General features: G+C 44.2%; 1 protein-coding gene across 1 annotated transcript in view; it reads left to right on the top strand.

The window, feature by feature from the left end:
• UBE2H (ubiquitin conjugating enzyme E2 H) overlaps positions 1–19,138 on the top strand; it is a 100,688-nt gene extending 81,550 nt beyond the window's left edge. The window contains exons 6-7 of the mRNA XM_052638485.1: positions 10,451–10,579; positions 14,805–19,138. Coding sequence (XP_052494445.1) covers positions 10,451–10,579; positions 14,805–14,929 — 254 coding nt within the window. The 3' untranslated portion in view covers positions 14,930–19,138. The remainder of the gene's footprint in view (positions 1–10,450; positions 10,580–14,804) is intronic.
• The last annotated feature ends 4,276 nt before the right edge of the window (positions 19,139–23,414 follow it).

Here is a 23,414-nt window from a genome sequence, read left to right as displayed (position 1 = left end):
AGGTGGAAAGTGTTTCGAGATTGATATGACAACAAGGGAAATGGTTTTCTTGTACGAGGGTCTCTTTTATTCGTTCTGATCTGTGTAGTAGCATTCATTTCATTCTGCAGATCTCTGCAGTTTAAAGACATTATTGGGAGGTGGATGCAATTAGGCAGTGGATGAAAGATGATTTTCTAAGATGGCAGAATGCTTTAAAACATTCCATGTTATAAAACTACACCTTTGATCGGTGACCTGGAGATCTGACACTTGGCAGAATGTATCTGATATTCCTCCAGGTTTTAATTAGCACCCTATGTCTTTCACATTGCTCTTTCCCACATATGACAGGAATACTTGTTTTTAGCTTGGAATACTTAAAAGTGTAATGCTTTCAATAGTGAGATTAAGTATATCATGAATATTGCAAAAATTCTTCAGGTGTTTACTAATTCTTACTAATTCCTACTAATTCTGTGTAGAAAGTGTGAGGAGGGAAGAGTTGCTTTTCTGTCTTTAAAATATCCCCATGGACTAACATGGGCTTCCCTGGTAGCTTAGCTGGTAAAGAATCCGCCTGCAGTGCAGGAGACCCCGGTTTGGGAAGATTCCCAGGAGAAGGGAACAGCTACCCACTCCAGTATTGTGGCCTGGAGAATTCCATGGACAGAGGAGCCTGGCGGGCTGCAGTCCATGGGGTTGCAAAGAGTTGGACATGACTGAGCGACTTTCATTTTCATGGTCTAACACGAGAACACGCATAAATCTAATGAGTTCAGACCTTTCTTATATTTTATCCACACAGAAGACCCTCTCGGTAAAGTGATTGGACACATTTTTGAGTATGTCATCTAGCATTTTGGTGTGCCGGATATATTAATCCATTAAAGCATGTTAGCATTTGGTAAACTAAATACAAACCCTGTGGCCAGCTGGTTCTGTATCACGGTACCACAGCAGGTCTTCGTAGTAATCTGCTTCAGTTTGCCACATGTGTGCCCTCAAACAGCTATAGAAATAGGCTTTCCATATTAAGTTAGGTTCGTGTTAGTTAGAGAATATTTCATCTCAAAGACACTTCTCTTTTCAAGTCCTCCTACCTATCTGAGGGCATGCCTCCTGATTGGCTTTAGTATTCACAGACTGTAAGCAGAAGAAAATTAAAGTTTAAAAAAAGTCAAATCCATCATTTGTAGTACAGCTTCTTAGGAGCTGACAAGAGTAGAAAAGTAAAGATCTATTAATTAACCCCAAATTATTAAATAACCTGAGGAAACCTGGAGATTGTATTTGCCCTGTTTCAATCTTACAAACATTGACTACATGTATGTTAGTGTGTTTTTATACATACAGATACCACCCGCCTACCCCTCCCCCAAAAAAACTTGAGTAAGCAAAATGAAATTTTATGGTTGGCTTTATTTTGAACATAAAACTGTAAATCCATAGCTTACTTAGCAATATGTTGAATTAATTCTTCATAAGATGAGCAGAGTCAATCATTGGGTTTTAAAAGGTCAGCTGCTGATTTTTTCTGGCAAATCAAGGATAGAAAGTGAAAGAAAGTGAAGTTGCTCAGTCGTGTCCGACTCTTTGCGACCCCCTGAACTGTAGCCCACCAGGCTCCTCTGTCCATGGGATTCTCCAGGCAAGAGTACTGCAGTGGGTTGCTATTTCCTTCTCCAGGGGATCTTCCCCACCCAGGGATCAAACCCGGGTCTCCCTCATCGTAGGCAGACGCTTTTACCATCTGAGCCACCAGGGAATGCTAAATCAAGGATAATATAGCTTTAATTCCCCAGTGATCTCAACTTATTTAGCCATCAGCTTCAACTATAATGGCCTAAAGCCATGGAAAGAGGAGGTCACAGAGTCAAGAGTCCTAAGCCACCAGAATCTACTCCCTGTGACTTTTGCCCATCTTTTTACCTCTCTGATTGTAAGGAGTACTTTTCCTTTTTTACTCTTCTTTTAGCCCTGCTTCCTATTGAATTACAAAACAGTTAAACATGTTAGGGAGTTGTGGCTAACTCAGTGACTCTCAGCTTGGGAAGCCAAGGGTCCTTCTCTTTGGAGGGAGACAGTCAGTAAAATATAAGTTTGTTTGGATAACATGCTTCTGGAATACAAAGTACTGTAGGAAAAACAAGAAGAACTTGCTCTTGATGGGAAATAACCTGAGTGATTGTATTAAGGACATGTTCTCTGGTTCCAAAGACTAGCGTTTGGAGACTGGAAGCTTGAAGCCAGAGATGATTGTCCTGATGCAGGTCTAGAAAGATAGACTGGGAGACTTCCCTGGGGGTCTAGTGGTTAGGGCTTGGCGCTTTCACTGCCATGGCCCGGGTTCAATCCCTGATAAGGGAATTAAGATCCCGAAACTGTGTGGTGTGGCCAGAAAGATATATTGGATTTGATATAGTTACATGCCGGGGGAAATAGAAGAGGAACTAAAGGCATTTCACTAAGGTAAATAGTGAGTCTGGAAAATTGATTGAGTACATGGAATAGAGGAGGAAAGCCTAACCAAGGTCCTTCCAGAGGTTTAGAGCAGTCAGTGTAGGTGTTAGGAGAAAGGAATATTCAGGGAAATAATTGTAGGCCATGTCAAGTTTAAGACCAGAAATGTAAAAGACTGGTTTGATAGTTATCATCATAGACATATTTTCTTTAAAATTGTGAGATGATGAACTTCCTGGAATAAGAGTGTAAAATACACTCTTTATATCAATACAAAGACCATAGAATTCACATTGCTGTGCAGGTGGCTGATGTCTTTCCAAACAAGTTTTTCTGTATGTTGTTTGTTTAGCTTTAATAAGAAGGAACCCAGGGCCTTGGGCATCTGAAGGATGGTGAGAAAAGTGGGCATAAGAGGTGGCATTGGAGAATGGAGGAGGGCTCTTACGGTTGGTGGTACCTGTCCATGACTGTGCTGGACAGTGGTGGTATTTTCTGAGACAGCATTTTGGATGTTAAATATGAAAAACAAAGATTATGACGTTTAGGTCTCTAAGAGGACTGCCTGCTTGGTGGTGGTGGTTGTGGTTCCTGGTGGGGCTGACCACGTCAAGCTTTGGCGTCCACAAGGTTTTAACCTGAAGATAGCAGCGTGCTTTACAAAAGTTTCCATTTTAATGTTCAAAGGAAATAGAGGAAGAAGAAATAACTTATGGCCACTGGTTCATAAACAGCCAAGAATAAAACATGAGATAATGTGATTCATCCTCTCCTATGTGTAGTCTCCCTTAAGCCACGTACCCATCTTTTAGTGAGTCACCTGGAGTAGGGTGGTTTTACTTTAAGAATTGGTACATTGTGTGTGATTTATTTTAATTTTTAATACGTATCACTTGAGGGATGCAGGTAACTGAAATTTCTTCTGAGAAGATGGCATATTTGTATTAATATTTTAGTCTAAATATTTTGGTTCAGTTCAAAGACTATTTTACAATCATTTCTAGAGATGTATATTTCTTGTAAGGAATTGTGGTATTATACTTCTCTTTTTGTAGATGAAGAAATTGAGATGCAGAGAGGAAGAGACCTGCCTTTCCTACTTATAGTTTGAAATGCTTCCACTTGGAGGAAGTGATGGTGATAGTAGTGTGCAGGAGAAAAAAAATGATGAAAGGGTCAGGGAGTGCCCCTAAATTAGAGCCTCTGCAGCAGCTTAGCTGCCAAGACCTAAACATTTTCTTGAGCTAAAGAACCCACCAGCACATAACTCTTCTCATTTGGTCGTTGTGGGTAGGGTAGGTGGTGCATTTCTGTACACATATCACATGCATGCTGATGCCAACCAATCCTAAATCAGAATCCCTAGGGTACATAGGAAAAACTCCATGGGTAATTCTAATGGATGAACATCCAGGACCTAGACTCGCTGAAGAACCATTGCTCTAGACCGAGTTGGGTAACTGCTGCTTTTGGTAAGAGATCAGTATGATTTGAGTGTTTTTAATAATTCAGTTCAGTCACTCAGTCATGTCTGACTCTTTTCGACCCCATGGACTGCAGCACGCCAGCCTTCCCTGTTTATCCCAGCTCCCAGGGAGCTTGCTCAAACTCAAGTCTGTCCTTCAAGTCAGTGATGCACTCCAACCATCTCTTCCTCTGTCATCCCCTTCTCCTCCCGCCTTCAATCTTTCCCAGCATCAAGGTCTTTTCCAATGAGTCAGTTCTTCGCATCAGGTGGCTAAAGTATTGAAGCTTCAGCTTCAGCATCAGTCCTTGCAATGAATATTCAGGACTGATCTCCTTTAGGATGGACTGGTTTGATCTCCATGCAGTCCAAGGGACTCTCAAGAGTCTCTCCAACACCACAGTTCAAAAGCATCAATTCTTCAGCGCTCAGCTTTTTTTATTGTCCAACTCTCACAACCATACATGACTACTGGAAAAACCATAGCTTTGACTAGATGGACCTTTGTGGGCAAAGTAATGTTTCTGCTTTTTAATATACTGTCTAGGTTGGTCATAGCTTTTCTTCCAAGGAGCAAGCATCTTTTAATTTCATGGCTGCAGTAACCATCTACAGTGATTTTGGATCCAAGAAAATAAAGTCTGTTACTGTTTCCATTGTTCCATCTATTTGCCGTGAAGTGATGGGACCAGATGCCATGATCTTAGTTTTCTGAATGTTGAGTTTTAAGCCAGCTGTTTTTCTCTCTCTCATTTTCAAGAGGCTCTTTAGTTCTTTTTCACTTTCTGCCACAAGGGTGATGTCATCTGCATATCTGAGGTTATTGATATTTCCTCCCAGCAATCTTGATTCCAGCTTGTGCTTCATCCAGCCTGGCATTTCTCATGATATACTCTGCATATAAGTTAAATAAGCGGGGTGACAATATACAACCTTGACGTACTCCTTTCCCTATTTGGAACCAGTCTGTTGTTCCATGTCCAGTTTTAACTGTTGCTTCCTGACCTGCATACAGATTTCTCAGGAGGCCGGTCAGGTGGTCTGGTATTCCCCTCTCCTGAAGAATTTTCCACAGTTTGTTGTGATCCACACAGTCAAAGGCTTTGGTGTAGTCAATAAAGCAGAAGTAGAATGTTTTTCTAGAACTCTCTTTCTTATAATTAAATATGGATATGAACCATTAGTGTATATGCCTAAACTGAGCTATATGGCTTCCCTGGTGATTCAGATGGTAAAGAATCTGCCTGCAGTATAGGAGACCTGGGTTCAGTCCCTGGATCAGGAACATCCCCTGGAAAAGGGAATGGCTACGCACTTCAGTATTCTTGCATCAACTTAATAGACATGAGTTTGAGCAAACTCCTGGAGATAGTGAAGGACAGGGAAGCCTCGTGTGCTCCAGTCCATGGGGTCACCAAGATTCGGACACAACTAAGCGACTGAACAACAGAACTGAGCTATGAGGGTAGTAATATTGTTAACATTAATACTGTAAGATCAGGCTGAAGACTCAGTCCTAATGGACTGCATTTTGTTAAGTGCTGATTTAGTTCAAGGGAAAAGGAAAGCTGTTTGCTCATCATAAACCATACTTCTCAGGGATCTTGGGACTTGCTTTAAAAATTAAGGTATCCAGTAATGGAGCCAGCTGACTGTAATCTCTAGATTGGGTGATCCATGTCTGGCTCTCTCCCTTTCAAAAAGTGAAAGGTCGGTGTTTTTTAAAAGACTTTGGAACTGATCAAAGTTTTTTTATTATTAACAGTTCTAGGGGAAAAAAATTTTATTGTGATGGATTTTTCCAAAGATGAGTATCTTTATTTGATACTTGGTTTATGGTTTATGTCTCTCCTGCCAAAATGTTTATCTTGAAAGAAGATACTGTGCACATCTGCCTGTTTGAGAGATGTTTCTTTGGGGAGGGCCCACTCAGTGGCCAGCCGCTCTGTCAGCCACTCTCAGGAGTGCTTCACTGCTTTGCAGTGGCCGTGGCCGGAGCATCTTGGCCTCCAGAATCAGCCGTCTTCCCCGAAACTGGGCTGCATGCTTTTCTTTTCTGTTCTGTCTTTAGAGGCGTGACTCAGCACCTCTGTAAAATGGATCAAAAGTATATTAATATAGGAAGACAACAGACACAAGAGGGAAAAAGCAATAATTGAGGGTTCTTTTATTTGTTTGGAACAAATACATAGGCAAAGCCATCTATTGATAGCTTGAAAAACTTAAAAGTAGTGGGAAAGGGTATAAAGTCTTTTTCCTGGACCACATGAAACACCTAGTTATGAGACCTGGTGTCTGCAATATTTCTCAAGTCCTGAAACACTTTTGAACTTACAAAGAGTAAAATCTTCAAGTTTTGTTCTTTTTTTTCCATTTGATAGGAACATTCAGCTGTCAATCTTCTGGGGGCAGCACCTGGAATGCTCATGTGGCAGGAGAGGCCCCAGTTTACTATGCGTGTGTATCTGGGGATGGCCTTAGCTCCTTCCTGGGGCTGGGCTACGTGAAGAAACATCTGACAGTTCAACCAAGAAACTCCTGAACATGCTCTGCTTAGAGACCATCCTGTTGGCCTTGAACATACAAGAAGGAAAACCTTCGGGGAGGGGGATATCCAGAGATGTAGGGATCTTGTGCCATCATGGTTGAGAACAATGTTCCTTTATCCACTAACAGAAGCAGCATAGTGCAAAAGCCCAGGTTTGAAACCCAGTCCCATGGCCCCTAACCCCTCTCTCTGCCTCATTTCCCCTGTATGTAAAATGGCGATGGTGATGGTGCCTACCTCACTGGCTGTAGTGAAACGAAGAGTATGTGTAAGGTGTTCACAGGGCCTGGCTTGTAGTAAGGGCTGTGTAAGTGTACACTCTTACTGCCAGTACTATTACCGTCACTATCGTTAGTGTTATTGTAACTCTGTCTGTCCTGGGATCTTGTTTAAGCTGTGAAACTCGGGGTTCACACCCCTTGTTTTTTTTTCTCAGTTTGCTTGGTGCTGAGTCACTTCAGTTGTGTCCGACTCTGTACGACCCAATGGGCTGCAGCCTGCCTGATTCCTCTTGTCAATGGGATTCTCCAGGCAAGAATACTGGAGTGGGTGCCCTCCCTCCAGGGGATCTTCCTCACCCAGGGATCAAACTCTCATCTCTTATGTCTACCTGCATTGGCAGATGGGTTCTTTATCACGAGCACCTCCTGGGAAGCCCAGTCCAGGGGATCTTCCCAACCTACCGCATTGCAGGCAGATTCTTTACCATCTGAGCCACCAGGGAAGCCCATGAATACTGGAGTGGGTAGCCTATCCATTCTTCAGGGAATCTACCCATTCCAGGAATCGAATCGGGGTCTCCTGCATTGCAGGCGGATTCTTTACCAGCTGAGCTACCCACAAAGTCCCTTAATTTGCTTACCTTTTAACATTTTCTACCATTGCCTTGATAACCCACCTACTAAAAGATAAAGAGAGGAAAATTTTTTTCAGACTTGTCATGTTTTATTAAATGTTTCAAACATAAGTTAAAGTAGAAAGTACATATTTATAGGCAAATGGCTATTTTTAAAAGTTAAAAAAAAGGTTAAGTGTTATTTGAAGTATGAAAAGTAGAAATTACAAGCCTGTTGTAATTTGACATAACTTTAAAAATATTCTTATGCATCATACTGTGTACATCATTGTAACTCTAGAGAACATAATATCCTACAGACTTTTTCTATTCAATATTAGAACATAAGCATTTTTCTCTGTCCCTTAGCTTTACAGATAGTTTTCAATGATTTCATACCATCAGTTGGTTTATTAAATATGTTGCTTCCTTTAAAAAAAAATAAAACAGCTGTGAAAAGTCCTGCTGGATGGTTGGGGCTATCTTGGAGGGTCATTTTTGTTTTCTTTTTTGATTAACATACCACATTTGTTTTCTGGTACGTGAGAATTTTACTGTAATGTGGTTCTTTGGAAAGTTAGCCTCATCAGTAACACCAAGTCTCTAACTTGGGGTTGAAGGTAAACCTGCTCTGCATCAGTGTCTGCACGTGAGAACAGGATTGTGCTAGGGGTTTCCCTGGTGGCTCAGATGGTAAAGAATCCGCCTGCAGTGCAGGAGACCCCAAGTTCAATCTCTGGGTGGGGAAAGTGCCCTGGAGAAGGGGATGAATGGCTACCCACTCCAAAATTCTTGCCTGGAGAATTCCATGGACAGAGGTGCCTGGTGGGCTGGGTCCATGGGGTCGCAAAGAGTTGGACACGACTGTGCGACTAACACACTTGGCCATCGTGGGATTCTCCATAGATCACTCTCCAGACCTGAGTTGTCCAATATGGGATCTACTAGCCACATGTTATTTAAATTAAGGAGAATTAAATAAAATGAAAAACTAAGTCCTCACAGTCAAACCAGCTATATTTCACGTGCTCAGTAGCCACGTTTCTAGTGGCTTCCATATTAGTAGCAGATCCAGAACATTGTCATCATTGCAGAAAGTTCTAATGAACAGAGCAGTCATAGGCTTTGTTTTGTTTTTCTGTTTCTTGTTTTATTGAAGTATAATTGATATATGACATTATTTCAGATATACAACATGATTTAATGTTTTTATACATGTTGAGAAATGATCACTGCATTAAACCTAGTTAATGTCTGCCACCATACATACTAAATGAAAACATTTTTCTTCCTTGTGATGAGAACTTCTAAGATCTCCTCTCTTAGCAACTTTCAAACATGCAGTCCAGTTATTAACTGTAGTCACCGTGCTGTACATTAGATTCCCAGGAGTTATTTATTCTATTCAAATGTATGCCTTTTACATCCTTCGCCATTTTGCCCGCCTCAACTCCACTATTTCTGGCAGCCACCAGTCTGTTTGCTATTTGTTTCTTCCTCTTCTTTTTTTTTAAGATTCCACATGTGAGACCATACAGTATTTGTCTGAATTATTTCACTTAACATAATGTTGTTCCAGTTTATCCTTGATGTCATAGAGTTTTTTGAGTGCTCAGCTTTTTAACCTTATAGCAACAAGGACACTCTGCTTCTTGTAGGATTTTTCTAGAGCAGAGGTCAGCAAACTTTGGCTGCCTGATTTTGTATGTAAAGGTTTATTGGCACACAGCCACACACATTTGTTTATCAGTTATCTATGGCTTCTTTTGTGCTACATGGCAGAGCTGAGTGTTGAGTAGCTGAGACCGACCAAGTATGGCCCACCAAGCCTAAATTAGTGTTTGCTCTGGGCCTTTACGAAAGTTTGCTGACCCCTTTTATCTAGACCAGGGTGTTTCACTGTTAACATTTTGGTCCCAGATAATTATGGAGGGCTGTCCTGTGCACTGTATTGTAAGATGTTTCAGCAGCATCCCCAGCCTCTGTCCACTAGATGCTAGTGGCACCCCAACCTCCCCTACTTCTTCCCCCACACAGTTGTGACAACCAGAGATTTCTCCAGACCTTGCTAAAGTGGCCACAGGGAAGCAAAATCACCCCTGGCTGGGAATCACTAAAGTGACGTGGCTTGACAAAACATTCACTTATAATACTGCATGAAAGTGCCCACTCTAAAACAAAATCCATGAAAAGAGCAGAATAAATTGAAAAGTAGTTCTTATGCTACTATTCTTCAGCATTCCCTCCAGAAACAGAAATGTTTTTTTATAAAACATGGTGAGTAACTTAGAGTGGGCAAAGAGATGGAAGCGCTAAGGTTCCACAGTTCACTGTCTGCTAACTGAGCAGCAAATAGGATGGAAGTTAGAGCATCTCTAAAGTTATGTGGCTGTGTTAAGTTTTCAAGGCCTACTTCCTTCATAAAATGCTAGGTAACTGCAGGGTTTTGTTGTTTTTTCTGTGTATGTGGATGTCATCTGTGTACACTCAGCACCTTATGCTGAATCTGGCAAGGAGGGAGTTAATGTTTATTTAAATGAGTATTAATAAAAGGAGTAAGTTGGTACTTATCTGTTTTACAGTGGTTTATGATTTTAAATGGTCCATATAGGTTCCTACCCTCATTGCCCAGAATAATTGAAAAACTGATTTTATTTACCTCCATTAGAAGTTAGGAGAATTGAATTAAGTGTCAAGGCCCATAAAATTGTATTCGGTTCTCATGAGACCTGGTGCTTGAATACTTTTCAGAATGGGGATTTCCAAAATCATAGAAAATGTCGATGCTAAGAAATTAACTGCTCACTTTGTAAGAATGTAGAGTGTTTATACAGTATTGGGGCACAAGTTTTAATAAACCTTGTAGTATTTCTGAATTCACAGTTTACAGAGTGGAGTGAATTAGACTTGGGACAATTGCCTTTCATAGAGAATATCAAGTGTACCTTTAATCTGTTTCTTCAAATTAAAATTAAATTTTAAAATTGGTGTTGAAATGATATGTAATGTAAGTCACATGTAATAGACCACAGTTTTATGGAAAAATATCCATGTAGTTAAATACGTTGGAAGGTAAGAAGCTTTGACTACTGAAGTCAAATGAATTTTAGGTGAACTTGACACACTTGACGCATGTGACATACTTCTGTTTGTTTTTCAGATCTTACCAATATATTTGAGTCCTTCCTGCCCCAGTTGTTGGCCTATCCCAACCCCATAGATCCTCTCAATGGTGACGCTGCAGCTATGTACCTCCATCGACCAGAAGAATACAAGCAGAAAATTAAAGGTAAGGCAAATAGCTTAGCCTGGAGACAAAAGAACTTAAGTCTGTTAGGTGTTCATCATTTAAAACCCTTCTTAGTTACTCGTAATTTTTCTTAGGCCTTAAAAGGGACAGCTCTGGGCTGAAGCAGAGCTCACTAGCCTCTATAGATTCAAGGGCCAGAGACACCTTTAGAAAGCTGAAGGTTTCAACAAAGAGGAGAAAGCAAAGTAATAAAGGATGAGGAAATGGAGACTTACGAGTTGGGTAGAAGCTGGGTAGAAGCAGACGTAACCCTGCCAGAAATCCCTGTGACCCCCTATCAGAAAGAACTTTTGCCTTCACTTGCTTCCTCTTGTCTTGTAATTTAGAAAATTTACTTGAGAGTAAAGTATTAATTGAAAGGCATAATCTCACATTTTTTTAATACATGAAATCATCTTGGCCTTTCAGGACATCAGTTAACTTTGAGAGTTGGGGAATAATTATTGAATTCATCATTAGATTTTTTTTTAATTGTATCATTTTACCCGTTGATAAAAATTACCCAACTACCCAAGAACTCTTTTCTTGTTCCCATACTGGCTTGCTTGCATTTGGGGAAGCTTACATCTAAGGTACTTTTCTCTTGTGCTGCAGGTATTTGTCCCAGTGCTTCGGGGCTGTGGATTTTTCTATTAAAGCTTGAAAATATGCTGTTGAAGCTGAGATATGTGGCGCTAGTTAGCTCATCCTTTAGGATTTAGAATCCTGTTTTCCCGTTCTTAGGCGTACATGCGAATGGGACACGAATCTCATTAAAATGAAAGTGGGGTTGTGAAAGGGCCGCTAAAGCTACACACAGGGTTACCGGCATTCGTCACACTCTTTTACCTCTGTAGATGTTTGAGAACTGTCATGGTGGAAAGTCTAGATACATAAAGTTCTACAAGAAAGGAGAGGCGTTCAAAGTCCATGAAAACAGGCTCTTCTTAACAAACGGCAGGCATTGGTTTTTACCCAGTTTTTAGCTTGACTTGTTCATCTGCAGAGCTGCTCAGAATAGGAGCTTCTGCAAAGTGGCCAGCCCCTCCAAGTACTACATTTGCAAGAGATGGCAGTAGAAATAATTTGAGAGTCCAGAATGCATGGGTCTTCACTCTCAAATGTGAAAGTATGAGACAGATGGGGTCATCTGGGGCTGTTCGTTGAACGGTATTTTTCCTTTGTTTCCTCATTCTACCCTAGTCTCTTAGGGTATTTGGTACTTTGTGTTGAAATAAAATACAAATAAATCTACTCTAATTAACTTACCTAAGTCTCAAGTGCTTTGCCAATTAATGTCTAATTTATGTAGCCAGAATATTGACATAGCCAAAGAAACATATGTTTCAAGAAAACATGTATTTCCTTTTCAACCAGATAAAATTCTGTTACAAGACTGTATTATTTTGACATAAGAATCACTTAGTGCCTGCAATCCACAGATATCTCTATGCAGAGCATGTTTCTACAGTTCTTACAGTCATCATGCCTCTGGCACTTTTCCTGTTTCAGTACATATCTGCTATAGGAACCTAACCTCCATTTCTATCTTCAAGCAGCGAGCTCCAGCTTAGGGGGCTCTAGATTCAAAACATTAGTTTCACTTTGTGTTCCTTAGTGACCTGAGAAGATCATGACTACCAGACCTGAGTGCACCCCAGCTTCCTCCTGTACCTTTATACATATATATATATTTAAAGCTATATATATATATTTATAGGTATATGAATATACCTTTATATATATATCCCCATCTTTTCTGGTTCCTCCTATAGGAAATAGGAGATCCTGTCTTATTTCTCAGACCCAGTCCCCCCACCAACATGATCTTATTCTCCATTTATCCCCTTCCTCTTAGCATTGTTAGTCCTCCTCCTCCCCCTGGTTCCCCACCATCCCCAGACTGTCAGAGATCTCCCCGTGTCAAAGCCTTCATCTGCTCCTGTGGACTCCTTTAGAGTCCTGCTGTTTATTTCCCTTAATTTTCAAACTTCTCTGTTCCTTCCCTGAAACTCATGGAGTCTAGCTTCTTTTCCCCTCTTCTGCTGAATCCGTGACCTCCTCTCTTCTTCATTTGGGTTTTTCTCAAGACCCATTTTCCTCCCTGCAGCTGTGGTATTTTTACCCCTTGCCTTTCTGAGAACTTTTCCTGTCCCAGACTTCGGTTCGGTCTCTCCCTTGACCGCCCCACTCCACCTACCCATTAGGAAGCTAATTCACCCCGTACTACTTCAGTGTCAGCGTAGGTAAGTGTACCCTTTCTTACCGTGCGTGTGATTCATAGTTAGTTAGTGCTGTTTTATCTTGTAGATATTGAACTGTCTGTAGGACGGGGTACCACCGGAGCTTTCTAAAGAGTTTCAGATACCCAACTGTATCTGCTTCCTTAGTTGGTCAGGGAGAGTTTTCAGCCATGCAGAAAAGCAGAATAACTTAACTATGTACCCACTGTCCAACTGTAGCAAACCTGTACCTTTTGCCTTTTTTGCTTCAGATTTTTTAAAAGAAAAACGTAGTTCTATCTGAATGTGTCTCAACATCCCAGCCACTTCCTCCTCCCCAGTGCTTGGGGCGGGGCTGTCTACGCCTTTCCCCTGGGGTGGCATCTCCTATGCTGCTTCAAGGAGCTGCTTGAAGGTTCAGGGCAGATACTGCCTTCCTGGCTCTCCAGGACCACAGTCCCTTAAACTCCTGCATCCCTTTGCCTGGCACTTAACCCCCTAACTACTTTTTTGTGTGTCGTCTGCTCATCAGTGACCTTGCTCTTCATTTCTCTGTCTCCTGAAAAGCCTCCTCCCAGTAAGCCCTTAATATAGGATGGTCTCCTTGAATGCACTGATAGTGTGGAATTACAGCATCCGAGAGCAGTGTCACTATGCAGCAACTGCTTTCTACAAAGAAACAAGGTAGCCAGCCCATCAGAGAGTAAAAATAAAATTTCTAAGACTTCAGTAAACGTTTCTCTCACACTAAGAATTAAGGCAGATTCCTACCTAGCCAGGGGCTTTTGAATTCCTGTGTTCAGCATGAAATTTCACGATAGTGAATCTGCAGGGGTATAAGTCAGAAGCCTGCAAACTTCTTCTGTTAAGGCCCAGATTTGGTCACATATGGTCTCTGTCACATACTCTTCTTTCTTTTCTTTTCTTTTTTTTAAAAACAATCCTTTGAAAATATAAAAAACACTTTTCCCTGGCCCTGCACCGAATCATTCAGACTTGGCCCATTTACCTTCTCTTCTCATCACCACCACTCCAGAGGGGGAACAACCAGCATACGGACATGAGGATGTGTTTTTCTGGGTGGGAGTCTGTCCTGTCCTTTCATATTATGCGTAGGCTGTTTACTTGAAAACTGTCTGCACCTGGAGCTTTTAGGAAAAGTTTGTTTATTCAGCAGTTCTTAACATTTTTTGAACCAGCAGATGCAGCCTAGGCTACAACAGCATAAATCTTCAGGTAAATAAATGAATAGGTGGTGAAGTCACACTCAGGCTCTCTGTGTCCCCAGATAGCAGCTCATTCCTGAGCAGATCGAGAGACTGTTTTCACCCACTGCTTCAAAACCTGACAGGCAGGATCTGTTTAGACTAAAACCTACTTCTAAAATAATAGATTTGGGCTGACTATAATTACATAACTGCAACCCTAAAAAATGACGGGGGATTTCCTTATACATGACTATGAAATCATAATTAGCCCTGTTCTGTCTGGGGAGGGGGAGAGCAGTGAATAGTTTATGAATATAGGAAGTAGAAAGAAAGTGTGGGGCTTGCGTTTCCCTGGTCCATCAAGTTTGGAGGAGTGCAGCCATATCAGTAGACAGCAAGGAGAGAGGGAGAGCACCTTGGCTGGAGGACGGGAGCCCAGATGTGTGCCAGCTGTCCTGAGCCTTGCTGCCGATGCCAGGGGTGGTCAGCTATCTCATACATGCCCACGGGAGACTTGAGGGTGGTGGTGCAGTATCTGTTCCCCTGCCAATCAAGTGTTCAGCTCTGCCTCTCTTACCAAGGGGGCAAAACGCATAACATCCAGAGACATCTCCGTGTGCAGCTTCCCCCTGTGCTTATAGTCTAGTGACTGTAATGACTGCCGTCTTTGTCAGTCTGTCCCCCACGCCTGCAGCACAGGGACAGCGTGAGGCTCCCTTGGACTTGGCAGCTTTGGGGGCCACTGAAGCACATGCCCGCCGCTTACCGTGTTTTCTCTTCTCCACCCCCCTGCAGAGTACATCCAGAAATATGCAACGGAGGAGGCACTGAAAGAGCAGGAAGAGGGCACTGGAGACAGCTCGTCGGAGAGTTCTATGTCTGACTTTTCGGAAGACGAGGCCCAGGATATGGAGTTGTAGTAGAAAAAGCACCTGCTTTTCAGAAAGACTATTATTTCCTAACCATGAGAAGCAGACTATAATATTCATATTTAAACAAAGCAATTTTTTTTATTACTAAACAAGGTTTTTATGAATAATAGCATTGATATATATATATTATATATCACCCTTTAGATCTTGATTTCTTGGTCATTTCTCAACCTGAGGTGCATAGCATATTCCCACATTCCATTTTGGTAGCAATATGCGGTCCGAATGCATGCATTGATAAGTCCGTTTGGCCAAGTCAGCCTGTGTGCTCCTGAACTGTCAAAAGGAATAGCCGCTCTGATAGATAGGCCTGAGTCAAAATAACAGGGAAAAGTCGCTTCTTTTATTGATGGTTCCAAAGAAACAAACCAAAACCAACCAGCTCTCGGACGTGAAGATAGAATAGTGCTTTTTCAAAACGGAAAGGAAAGAATTGGGGAGGAAAAGGCCTGCTGTGGGAGCATTTAGAGCCAGCCACATCAGGATCAGAGCTGCCCCTTCCTGTGCACCCCAGGTGGCCCCACTTCTGTGGAGTAACAATATAAAACAGGGAGCTCATTGGAGTATTGAAACTTAAAACGATTTTTTTCGACTTGGATTTTAAGTACATTTTTATATGTAGATTTCTGCCCTTCTTGCTACCAGGCCCTGCAGCCACAAGTGTTTTGTTTTGTTTCTTTTTTTGCTTTGGAGAACCTTTTGGAAATGGTTTTGCTGAATCTGATTCTTTTTTCTTGGGGTTAGAACTTATATTCCAGACCATTTTTTGACAGGACAGGACAGGAGGAGAAAAGTGACTGGGAAGAAGTTTGCTCTCACGCGGCAGAGTCCGCCCTCATCGTGCTGTTGGCCACTGTGAGACCACTGCCCTGGACTGAGAGCTTTAACTTTGAGGGTGCTCATGGGGGTTTTTGTTTCCAGGTTTCGGGGTGGTGGTGGTGGTGGTTTTTTTTTTTAAATTTTGGTGTGTGTGCGTGTGTGTGTATCGTGCTTAGGTTGCACATTTAATCTTCACCTTCCAAGAGATGGCCTCCCCCTTGGACAGCCGCTCAGCGGACCGTTAGACTCGGGAAGAAGACCCAGCTGGCGGCTGTGCCTCCTGGGTCCTCTCACTCATGTTGTGATCGTGTGTTCCCTTCTGCTGGCACTCTTGACAGCAGCCCGGTCATCATCTGCCTGTGGAAAGGGGAAATGGGTATTGCAGACCCAACACACATTCTAAATTTATAATGAGTAGTAATTGGAACAAATAAAGGTTCTTGTACCCAAAGTGACTCTCCATGGGAAAAACAGCTTTTTTTTTTTTCCTGAGTGAGACTGAATAGGAGGAAAGGATTCAGAAATACAATGTAGAACAGGTTTTGAAGGAAGAGAATTTTCTCTCCTGTATGTGTTAAAAGGAAATCAGACAGTTTCAATGCCTGCTAATCAAATGTTTACTCAGCTAACCATGTGTCCAGGTTGCTGGCAGAGTTTCTTTCAGATCTGAGTGTTGCCTGCTGAATTTGGAGAGCTTCAGACAGTAGCTCTGTGGAGTTTTGTTTTTGTTTTTTGCCACAACCAATAGGACAATAGCAGAATTAGCCAGTCCTAAAATCTTCTAAAGATGACTTTTGAATGTCCTACCGGGAGAATTTAATCTTTCTTTTTGATGTGTGTTTTTAGTTTAGAAGTGCTATATTCCACAAGATATGAGTCATTGAGGTTGGAAGATAACTCTATCTTTTTTATTCAGAAAGCACAATCAATCTTTTCTTTGAAAATCTATATAAAGTACAACCTGCTTTTAGCATGATTATTTTCCTAAATAAAAAGCAAATAATTTACTTACGTTAATTACGGGCATGAAGCAAAAGGTTTTCTTTAAAAAAAAAAAAATTAAAAGTGCAGTTAAGTAGGGCTGTGGTTAGTTCATGTACTGAGTTCTCTCTCTAGCATTTGTGGCTTGTTGGAAGGGTAGTATGAACTATTTAACATGTAATGGTGTACTTTAACTCTTATCTAGCACGTTGTCTTCTCATTACTTGGGGGAGGGAGGGTCTCTGCTGGCACTGTCTAACTTGCTTACCTGCTGAATTAGCAGTTTGCTTGTGCTAAAACCGTAATCTGTAGGTGCGACTTAGGGTAGGCTTAAAGTGCTGGGTGGTGATTTGAGTTCAAACAATAAAAAATTGTATTTTTTCAATATTGTATAAATAATAGTGTTCTAATTACCTTTCAAAAAAAAAAAATAATGTCCGGATAAAAATTGCTTTTAATCTTGTCAGAAAACAAACAAACAAAACTAGTAGAAGCAAGTTTAGGGAAGGTTTGTGAGCAGTGCCACAGCTCTACTCCCCAGCTTAAATGCATGTTGATCTAACAAAAAGACACCCGCTCACCTGCACTCGTGAGCACCAGCGCTAGGAGTCTCTGGTGGTGCAGAATTTCCCAGTTGGAGATTCGTTGGGGGCGGTTGCAGGGGTTCAGAAGCTGATATGAGTGTGGCTGCAGTGTGTGTGTGCACGTGTGTGCGCGCCCACCCAAGTCTGTGTGGTGACGGTGCCTTTAGGCTTCTCTGTGAGCACTAGAAGCTCCTGGAATAGCTGCCCACATCACGTGGAACACCCCCCACACACACGTTCTGTTCAAGCCTGTGCTTTCTGGGCGCTAACCTTGGTCCCATGCATGGGCTAGGCTGTGTGTGGAGCTTTTCCTTTCCACGGGGAAACTGCCTTTTAGTAAGCTGAACAGACTCCCTTTTTACACTAACTTTTGTCCCTTCTCTGTGCCTGAGGGAGGTAGGAGAGGAAGCTGGAAGAGGGCCACGCTGTGATTCTGAGGACTCCAGGCCCCAATAGCAGATGGTTGAGTGAGTCTGGAGCAAAGGGTGGCATGACACCAAAAGCTATTTTCCACGTTGTCCCATCGCAGCACTTTTGAGAAGCATCCAGAGCCCCTCAGAAAGGCTGCGTGTTTTTAAAGGTGGTAGTGGTAGATCAGAGCTGCTTCCGGCAGTCTCCCTTCCCTTCTTTAGTACCCCTCACTTTTGAAATCCTACCTTGTGGTTTATCAGCACAAAGCATTCTTTGCCCCTGTTCAAATGACCGAGCTCCATCTCTTACCAAACACAACGAACGAGATGGCTGCACCACGGCCCACTGGCCTCCAACCTCCCCAGCACTGGGGCCTCACAGGTTGCTTTTTATGGTAGCCAACCTAGACACTGGCATTTATGCGTTTTTGTCTTCAATTGTATCGTCCTCCTTGAGGTTACTGTGCAGGTTACCAGCGTTTCATATTAGTGAGAGAATTATCAGAAGTTGCCATATATCTCTCCAGTACCTAACATTTTTCTTCCACTCCAAAAGCGGTTCTAATTGCCAACAGGCTGATCTAAGCTCCAGAAGAGTGTTTCCCTCCGAAGGAATCTTTCTTTCCCCCTCACAAGGCTCCCAGAAGCCCTAGTTGGCCTTGACCTGACGCTTGCTTTTTATTAGGCGTCCTGTTGGGATGGCTGAGAATCATGAGAGACAGAGCCTCTGCTAGCCTCCATGGGGAAGGTGTTAGACACCAACTTTCTGGGAACTAGTGTTTGATTTTTAAGTGGCATGTGACCCTTCTGTGTTCTAGGGACTCAATCAGAAAAGTGAAAGCCATTAACAAAAGTTAGGAGTTTCATTCATCTCATAACTTCCTGCCTGGGTTCACGGCCTTACTGAAATCAAATCATTTCTGACTGGACGCAGACCTGCGTTTCTTTGGACTTCTGAATCCATGTTCACATTTTCTCTGGCCACTGAACACCTTGGAGATTCCATTAGGGACTGGATGGAGTGGAGGCCCATTGGGGAAGGGATGCAGGTTCTCCACTCACCTGAGGAAGGGCCAGGACTCTCTTAAGTCAGCAAATAATCGTCTTGGCTGTGGGCTTGGGAAGAAATGGCCGTTATTTACTGATTGTATTTGGTACATATTGTGTGATACTTGAAGAGATAAAAGGGATTTACCAGCCCTTAATTGAAATCTAAGCTTTTTATCACTTATTTTTTCCTTGCCCCCTGTCCTCCCTTCCACCTTTCTCCTTGCATTGTGATGATCTAGTGGGCACTTCTGTCAACAGGACAAATGCCTCTTCTGACTATAACCTCTTAATAGTTGTGTATAATGAAAACTGTAAACTGTTTTTTAAATAAAATGTGTATATACCTTGGCAAATGGCTGGAGCTTCATCAATAAGATAATAGCCCCTGTGATTACTGATCCCAATTTTTTAAAAAACACCCGCCCTGTTCATCTGGCTCCTTTGAGCAGCAGACATTGACTTTTTTTTTTTTTTAAACTGAGAATTTCTTACAAGGCAGATGACTGGGTTAGTTTGGGAATGGAGGGTCATGTGTAGGCAGTAGAAAATGCCTACAGAGCCCTGTCCCTATGCCTGGACTGGCAGGTGACTGTTGGCTATAAACAGGGCTGTCTTTGCAGTATCTCTGCTAACGACTTGAAAAACCCATCTGTCCTGTAGGCTGGAGGACCTGGCCTAACCCCATGTGATTCAGCAGGCGTGGCTCCTGTGTTGATCTTCATCCCAAACCTCTAGACCCTGTTAGCTAATCCTGAGCAAAAGGCACCCCCTTGGCCTGGGGTTCACAGGCAGTACAGCTTCCTGCCAGGGCTCATCTGCCTCAACAAGGAAGGGAGGAAGCAGTGGGTGTTGGGTCGGAAGCTGAACCCTGGCTTAGCCCATTTCAACTCTTTTTCTAAAGCACTTGTCCACATCGGCCAGCAGGTGGCGATGTTTCCTCATTAGTTCGAAGACCCTTCAGACCAAAGGAAGAGCTTTCCTTTGGTGACATGCCCCCGTCCCCCCAACTCTCTCGCACTGTTTTCTCCTTACTCATCTCCCCCACACTCCTTTTTTTCCTCACTGCATCCCAGTGCATTCGACTGTAGGCACAGCTTTTTATCTACCAGAGAGGAGGGCAGGACCACCTAGGAACCCTGCTCTGGTGCCAGCAAGCATCTCCAGCTCCCCTGGCTGCCCACAGTGCTCAGAGACAAAACAGTTGACAGCAGGCTCTGACAGCTCGCTAACTTCTCAGCCAGGGTAGTAGGGGACCAAAGAACTGGACCAGCGCTGTGAGGCCTGGTCCCATCTCGTCTGTTGAAACCAGCTGTGTGGCCTTGAGCTCCGTGGACCTCAGGTTCATCTGTAACATCAAGTCCCTAAACTAATAGGCTTTGACTGACACTTTATGACTCAGAACTCCATCTGGGCTCTGAAATGATATCCTATCTTAGTATCCTGAGAGAAGATGTATCGACCTGAGAAAACACCAAGGTTTCAAGACCAGAGGTTAGAGGTTTGGGACCTAAAGACCTTCAGGAGTTTAGCGCACCCATTTTCGAGCTGAAAGAATTAAGGGTCATGTGAACCAGGGTGATAACCACACAGGCAGCTGCTGTAAAAAACCCCACAAGGAGTCTCAGTGCGTCCAGTGCTCAGGTCCCCCGCCCACCATAATCTCACCCAGCATCACTTACATCTCAGCCTCTGTCCAGATGCTTCCTGAGTGGCAGGGGGCTCTTGCTGCCTGCCTGAGGCACTGCCCCTTTGCTGAGAAGGGAATGTGGGTTTTCTGCAGTATATTGTCCTGGAACAGAAAGTTATGGGCTCAGAGCCCCTTATGCTTACTTTAAACTCTTATTTCCAAAGGCTGTTCTGCCTCATGGAATAGATTTCTGAGACACTGGACCCTGGTGTTTTCTGCTCCCACCTTGTGCCACGGCTAAGGGCATTTGTCTGGCTCCCACAGTCCTTGGATCTGCAAGGTCCTGCTGTCCCGGGAGCCACTTGACAGACCAAGCAGCCTTGTTTAGGGGGAGCTCACAGGCTTCTCAGGGATTCAGACACCCCAGTGAGCCTGGGACAATCTACCCGGGGCCCAGCCTGCCCCCCAGTGCCTCACGTTACAGGGTTTGTGCGCTCAGAACTGCGTGGAACTGCAGTCACACATGCTAGGGATTTGTTAGACGGTAAAAGGAGTCAGAGCCTGTCGCCTCTCACTCTGTGTGTGGGGTGTGTGTGTAGACCCATAGAATGAAGGGTGCTTATTTTTCAAAAGGGTCGGGGCACTTCTGTGAACCTGGGTTCCTCAGAGCACTTTGGGGCTCAAACTTGGCTTCTAGTGTCAAATGACTAGGGAGGCAGGAACAGATTTGACCTCCCTCAAAGAAAAAAGTAGCCCTTCTGGCTGCCCCATCATTGATGATTAACCTGGGAAGGGGTGGCTGGACTGCTGGTGGGTTCTGGCCTTCTGATCTCACTCAGCTCCCCTTCCCGCGGTTCCTATCACCCAGGTCAGCCAGCGCTGAGCAAGCAGCTCACTTTGAGAAGCTTCAGGCCAAGTTCAGTTCTTCCCAGCTCTGTAAACAGTGGGTCAGGTGCCTGCAAACGCACATGTAAAAGTATACATTAAAGTAAAGCTAAGCTTTTAAAAGATGTACTTCTACAGATTTCCTCCAAAGAATTCTGTGCTGCTAACAAAAGGACATTCCAGAGACCCATGAAGGTCTTTCACAGCGCTCTCTTGCAGAGAGAACCACCATGAGCCGTGACCCCTGGGGGCTTCCGCATGCCATCCTCACTCACACTGGCCCTAGAAGCTCCTCAGAAAGCAACCCAGGCCTTGGCCCCACTTTACACTCACTCCTTGTGAGGTGCCAAGAGACCTGGGCACACAGTGTGTGGCATGACCCATGCTGGGCCTACATCTTCAGGTCATAGACAAGTAAGTGTTCTTTCTGTGCTCGACTGGGTCTTTGCAAGCCTCATCCTGCCACCTGGGGCTCCTTTAGGATGCCTCCTGGTTGACCCGGTGAGGCTAGCTGACCTGTCCAGAGACCCTGTGGGTTTGATCCGTGAGGATCAGGGCCTTTCCCCACATACATCCCCATTTCCACTGATAGCAGTGTCCCCAACCTCTGGGCCCTGCAGTGGAGTCAGGAAACTTAGATTGAAACCTAGAGCAGAAATATAAAAATAGAATACCATCTACATAAATAATTTAAAATTTTCTAGCAGCCACGTTTCTTAAAAAAATAAAAGTAATGTTTTATTTAACTCGATATATCCAAAATATTATTTCAGTGTGTAATGACTATTTTAAAATGCATGAGATATTTTGCATTCTTATTACGATGCTAACTCTTTGAAATACAGTGGGTGTTTTACTTAGCACATCTCAATCTGGACGCTTACATTTGCAACATTGAAAAAAAGAGTCCTGCCTGGGTTACAGAAAAATGTACCCTGCTGGTTTTGAAATAGTTAATTACAATCAAATAAGATGAAAAATTCCGTTTCTCAGTCACCTTCTAGCACGGGCTCAAGAGCCACAAGTGGCTGGTTGGCCGCCCACTGGACCGCGCAGCCCTGGACGGCTCGGGGTGGAGCAAGAATGTTTAGGACAAGAAAACAAATCACAGGAGAGACTTCACGGGGCGCAGAACCCAGACCCGCACAGCCAGACTCGCGGAGAGTGTTCTGGGATCGTGCGGACCCCGCAGCGGGATTGTGGGCGAATCATTGCAGCGGCCGGGGTCGAGGTCCGGCCCGCGGCCACGAGCTGCTGGCTGGAGCCCGCCACCCCAAGCTACACTCCGGGGGCTCGCAGGTGTCCCCTGCGGGGACGGAAGTGGCTCCTCCCTCCTCCTCGAGTCTGGGGACTCTGCCGCGGGCCAACTGGGGCGGGGGTCCGAGGCCGGCGCGGAGGGGCGCGGCCCACCCCTGGCCATTTTAGCGGGCCCCGCCTCCGGCACTAGAGGGCGCGCGAGCCTTGCGCTGCGGCCTCGGCTCCGGACGGACCCGCCCTTCAGACCCTGCGCCCGCCTAGCCGCCCGGGGTGGGACCGGGAGACCCGCGGTGCCCTGCGATTGCCAGGAAGAAAAGCAGTGAGGTCACCAAATATGAGCTTGGGATATGGCCCTCCCCACCCCCCCGGTGTCCCCGGTGTCCCCCGTTGGTGCCACAGAGGCCGCTCCCTGGCTCCCCTTCCCTGGCCTGGACCGTCCCTGCCCATCTCAGTAGGACCCAGAGCCTCGCAGCCTGACTGTCGCCTTAGCCGTGGCTCCTGGTGGCCAGCGACAGATGAGACTGGTTAAGTAAGCAGCAGCTTGTTGGAAGGTCAAGGCAGGGCCCCAGAATTCTCTATCTGCGGGGGGTGGGGGGAGGTGCTGTATGACCAGGCTTGGGATATGAAAGGAGCTGAGGGACTTTGGAGACCCGGCCTCAACAGCAACCCGGCCAGAAAAAGTACACCGTAACCAAAGGCCGGCCGCGCGACCTGAATCTAACCATCCCTCATCTCTGCAGCACACGCTGAAAACAGAGAAGCCCCAGCGGAAGCCAGGACCCTGTGCTGTGGGTGGGGGCCCAGAGGCAGGGATATAAACCTCTTCAAACGTGGTCTCTTTAGGGAAAGAGCCCCCAGAG

This window comes from Budorcas taxicolor, chromosome 4 (assembly GCF_023091745.1).
Source record: "Budorcas taxicolor isolate Tak-1 chromosome 4, Takin1.1, whole genome shotgun sequence".
Taxonomy (NCBI): domain Eukaryota; kingdom Metazoa; phylum Chordata; class Mammalia; order Artiodactyla; family Bovidae; genus Budorcas; species Budorcas taxicolor.
The sequence above is the reverse complement of the archived record's forward strand: the minus strand, read 5'-3'. Positions and strand labels throughout refer to the sequence as shown.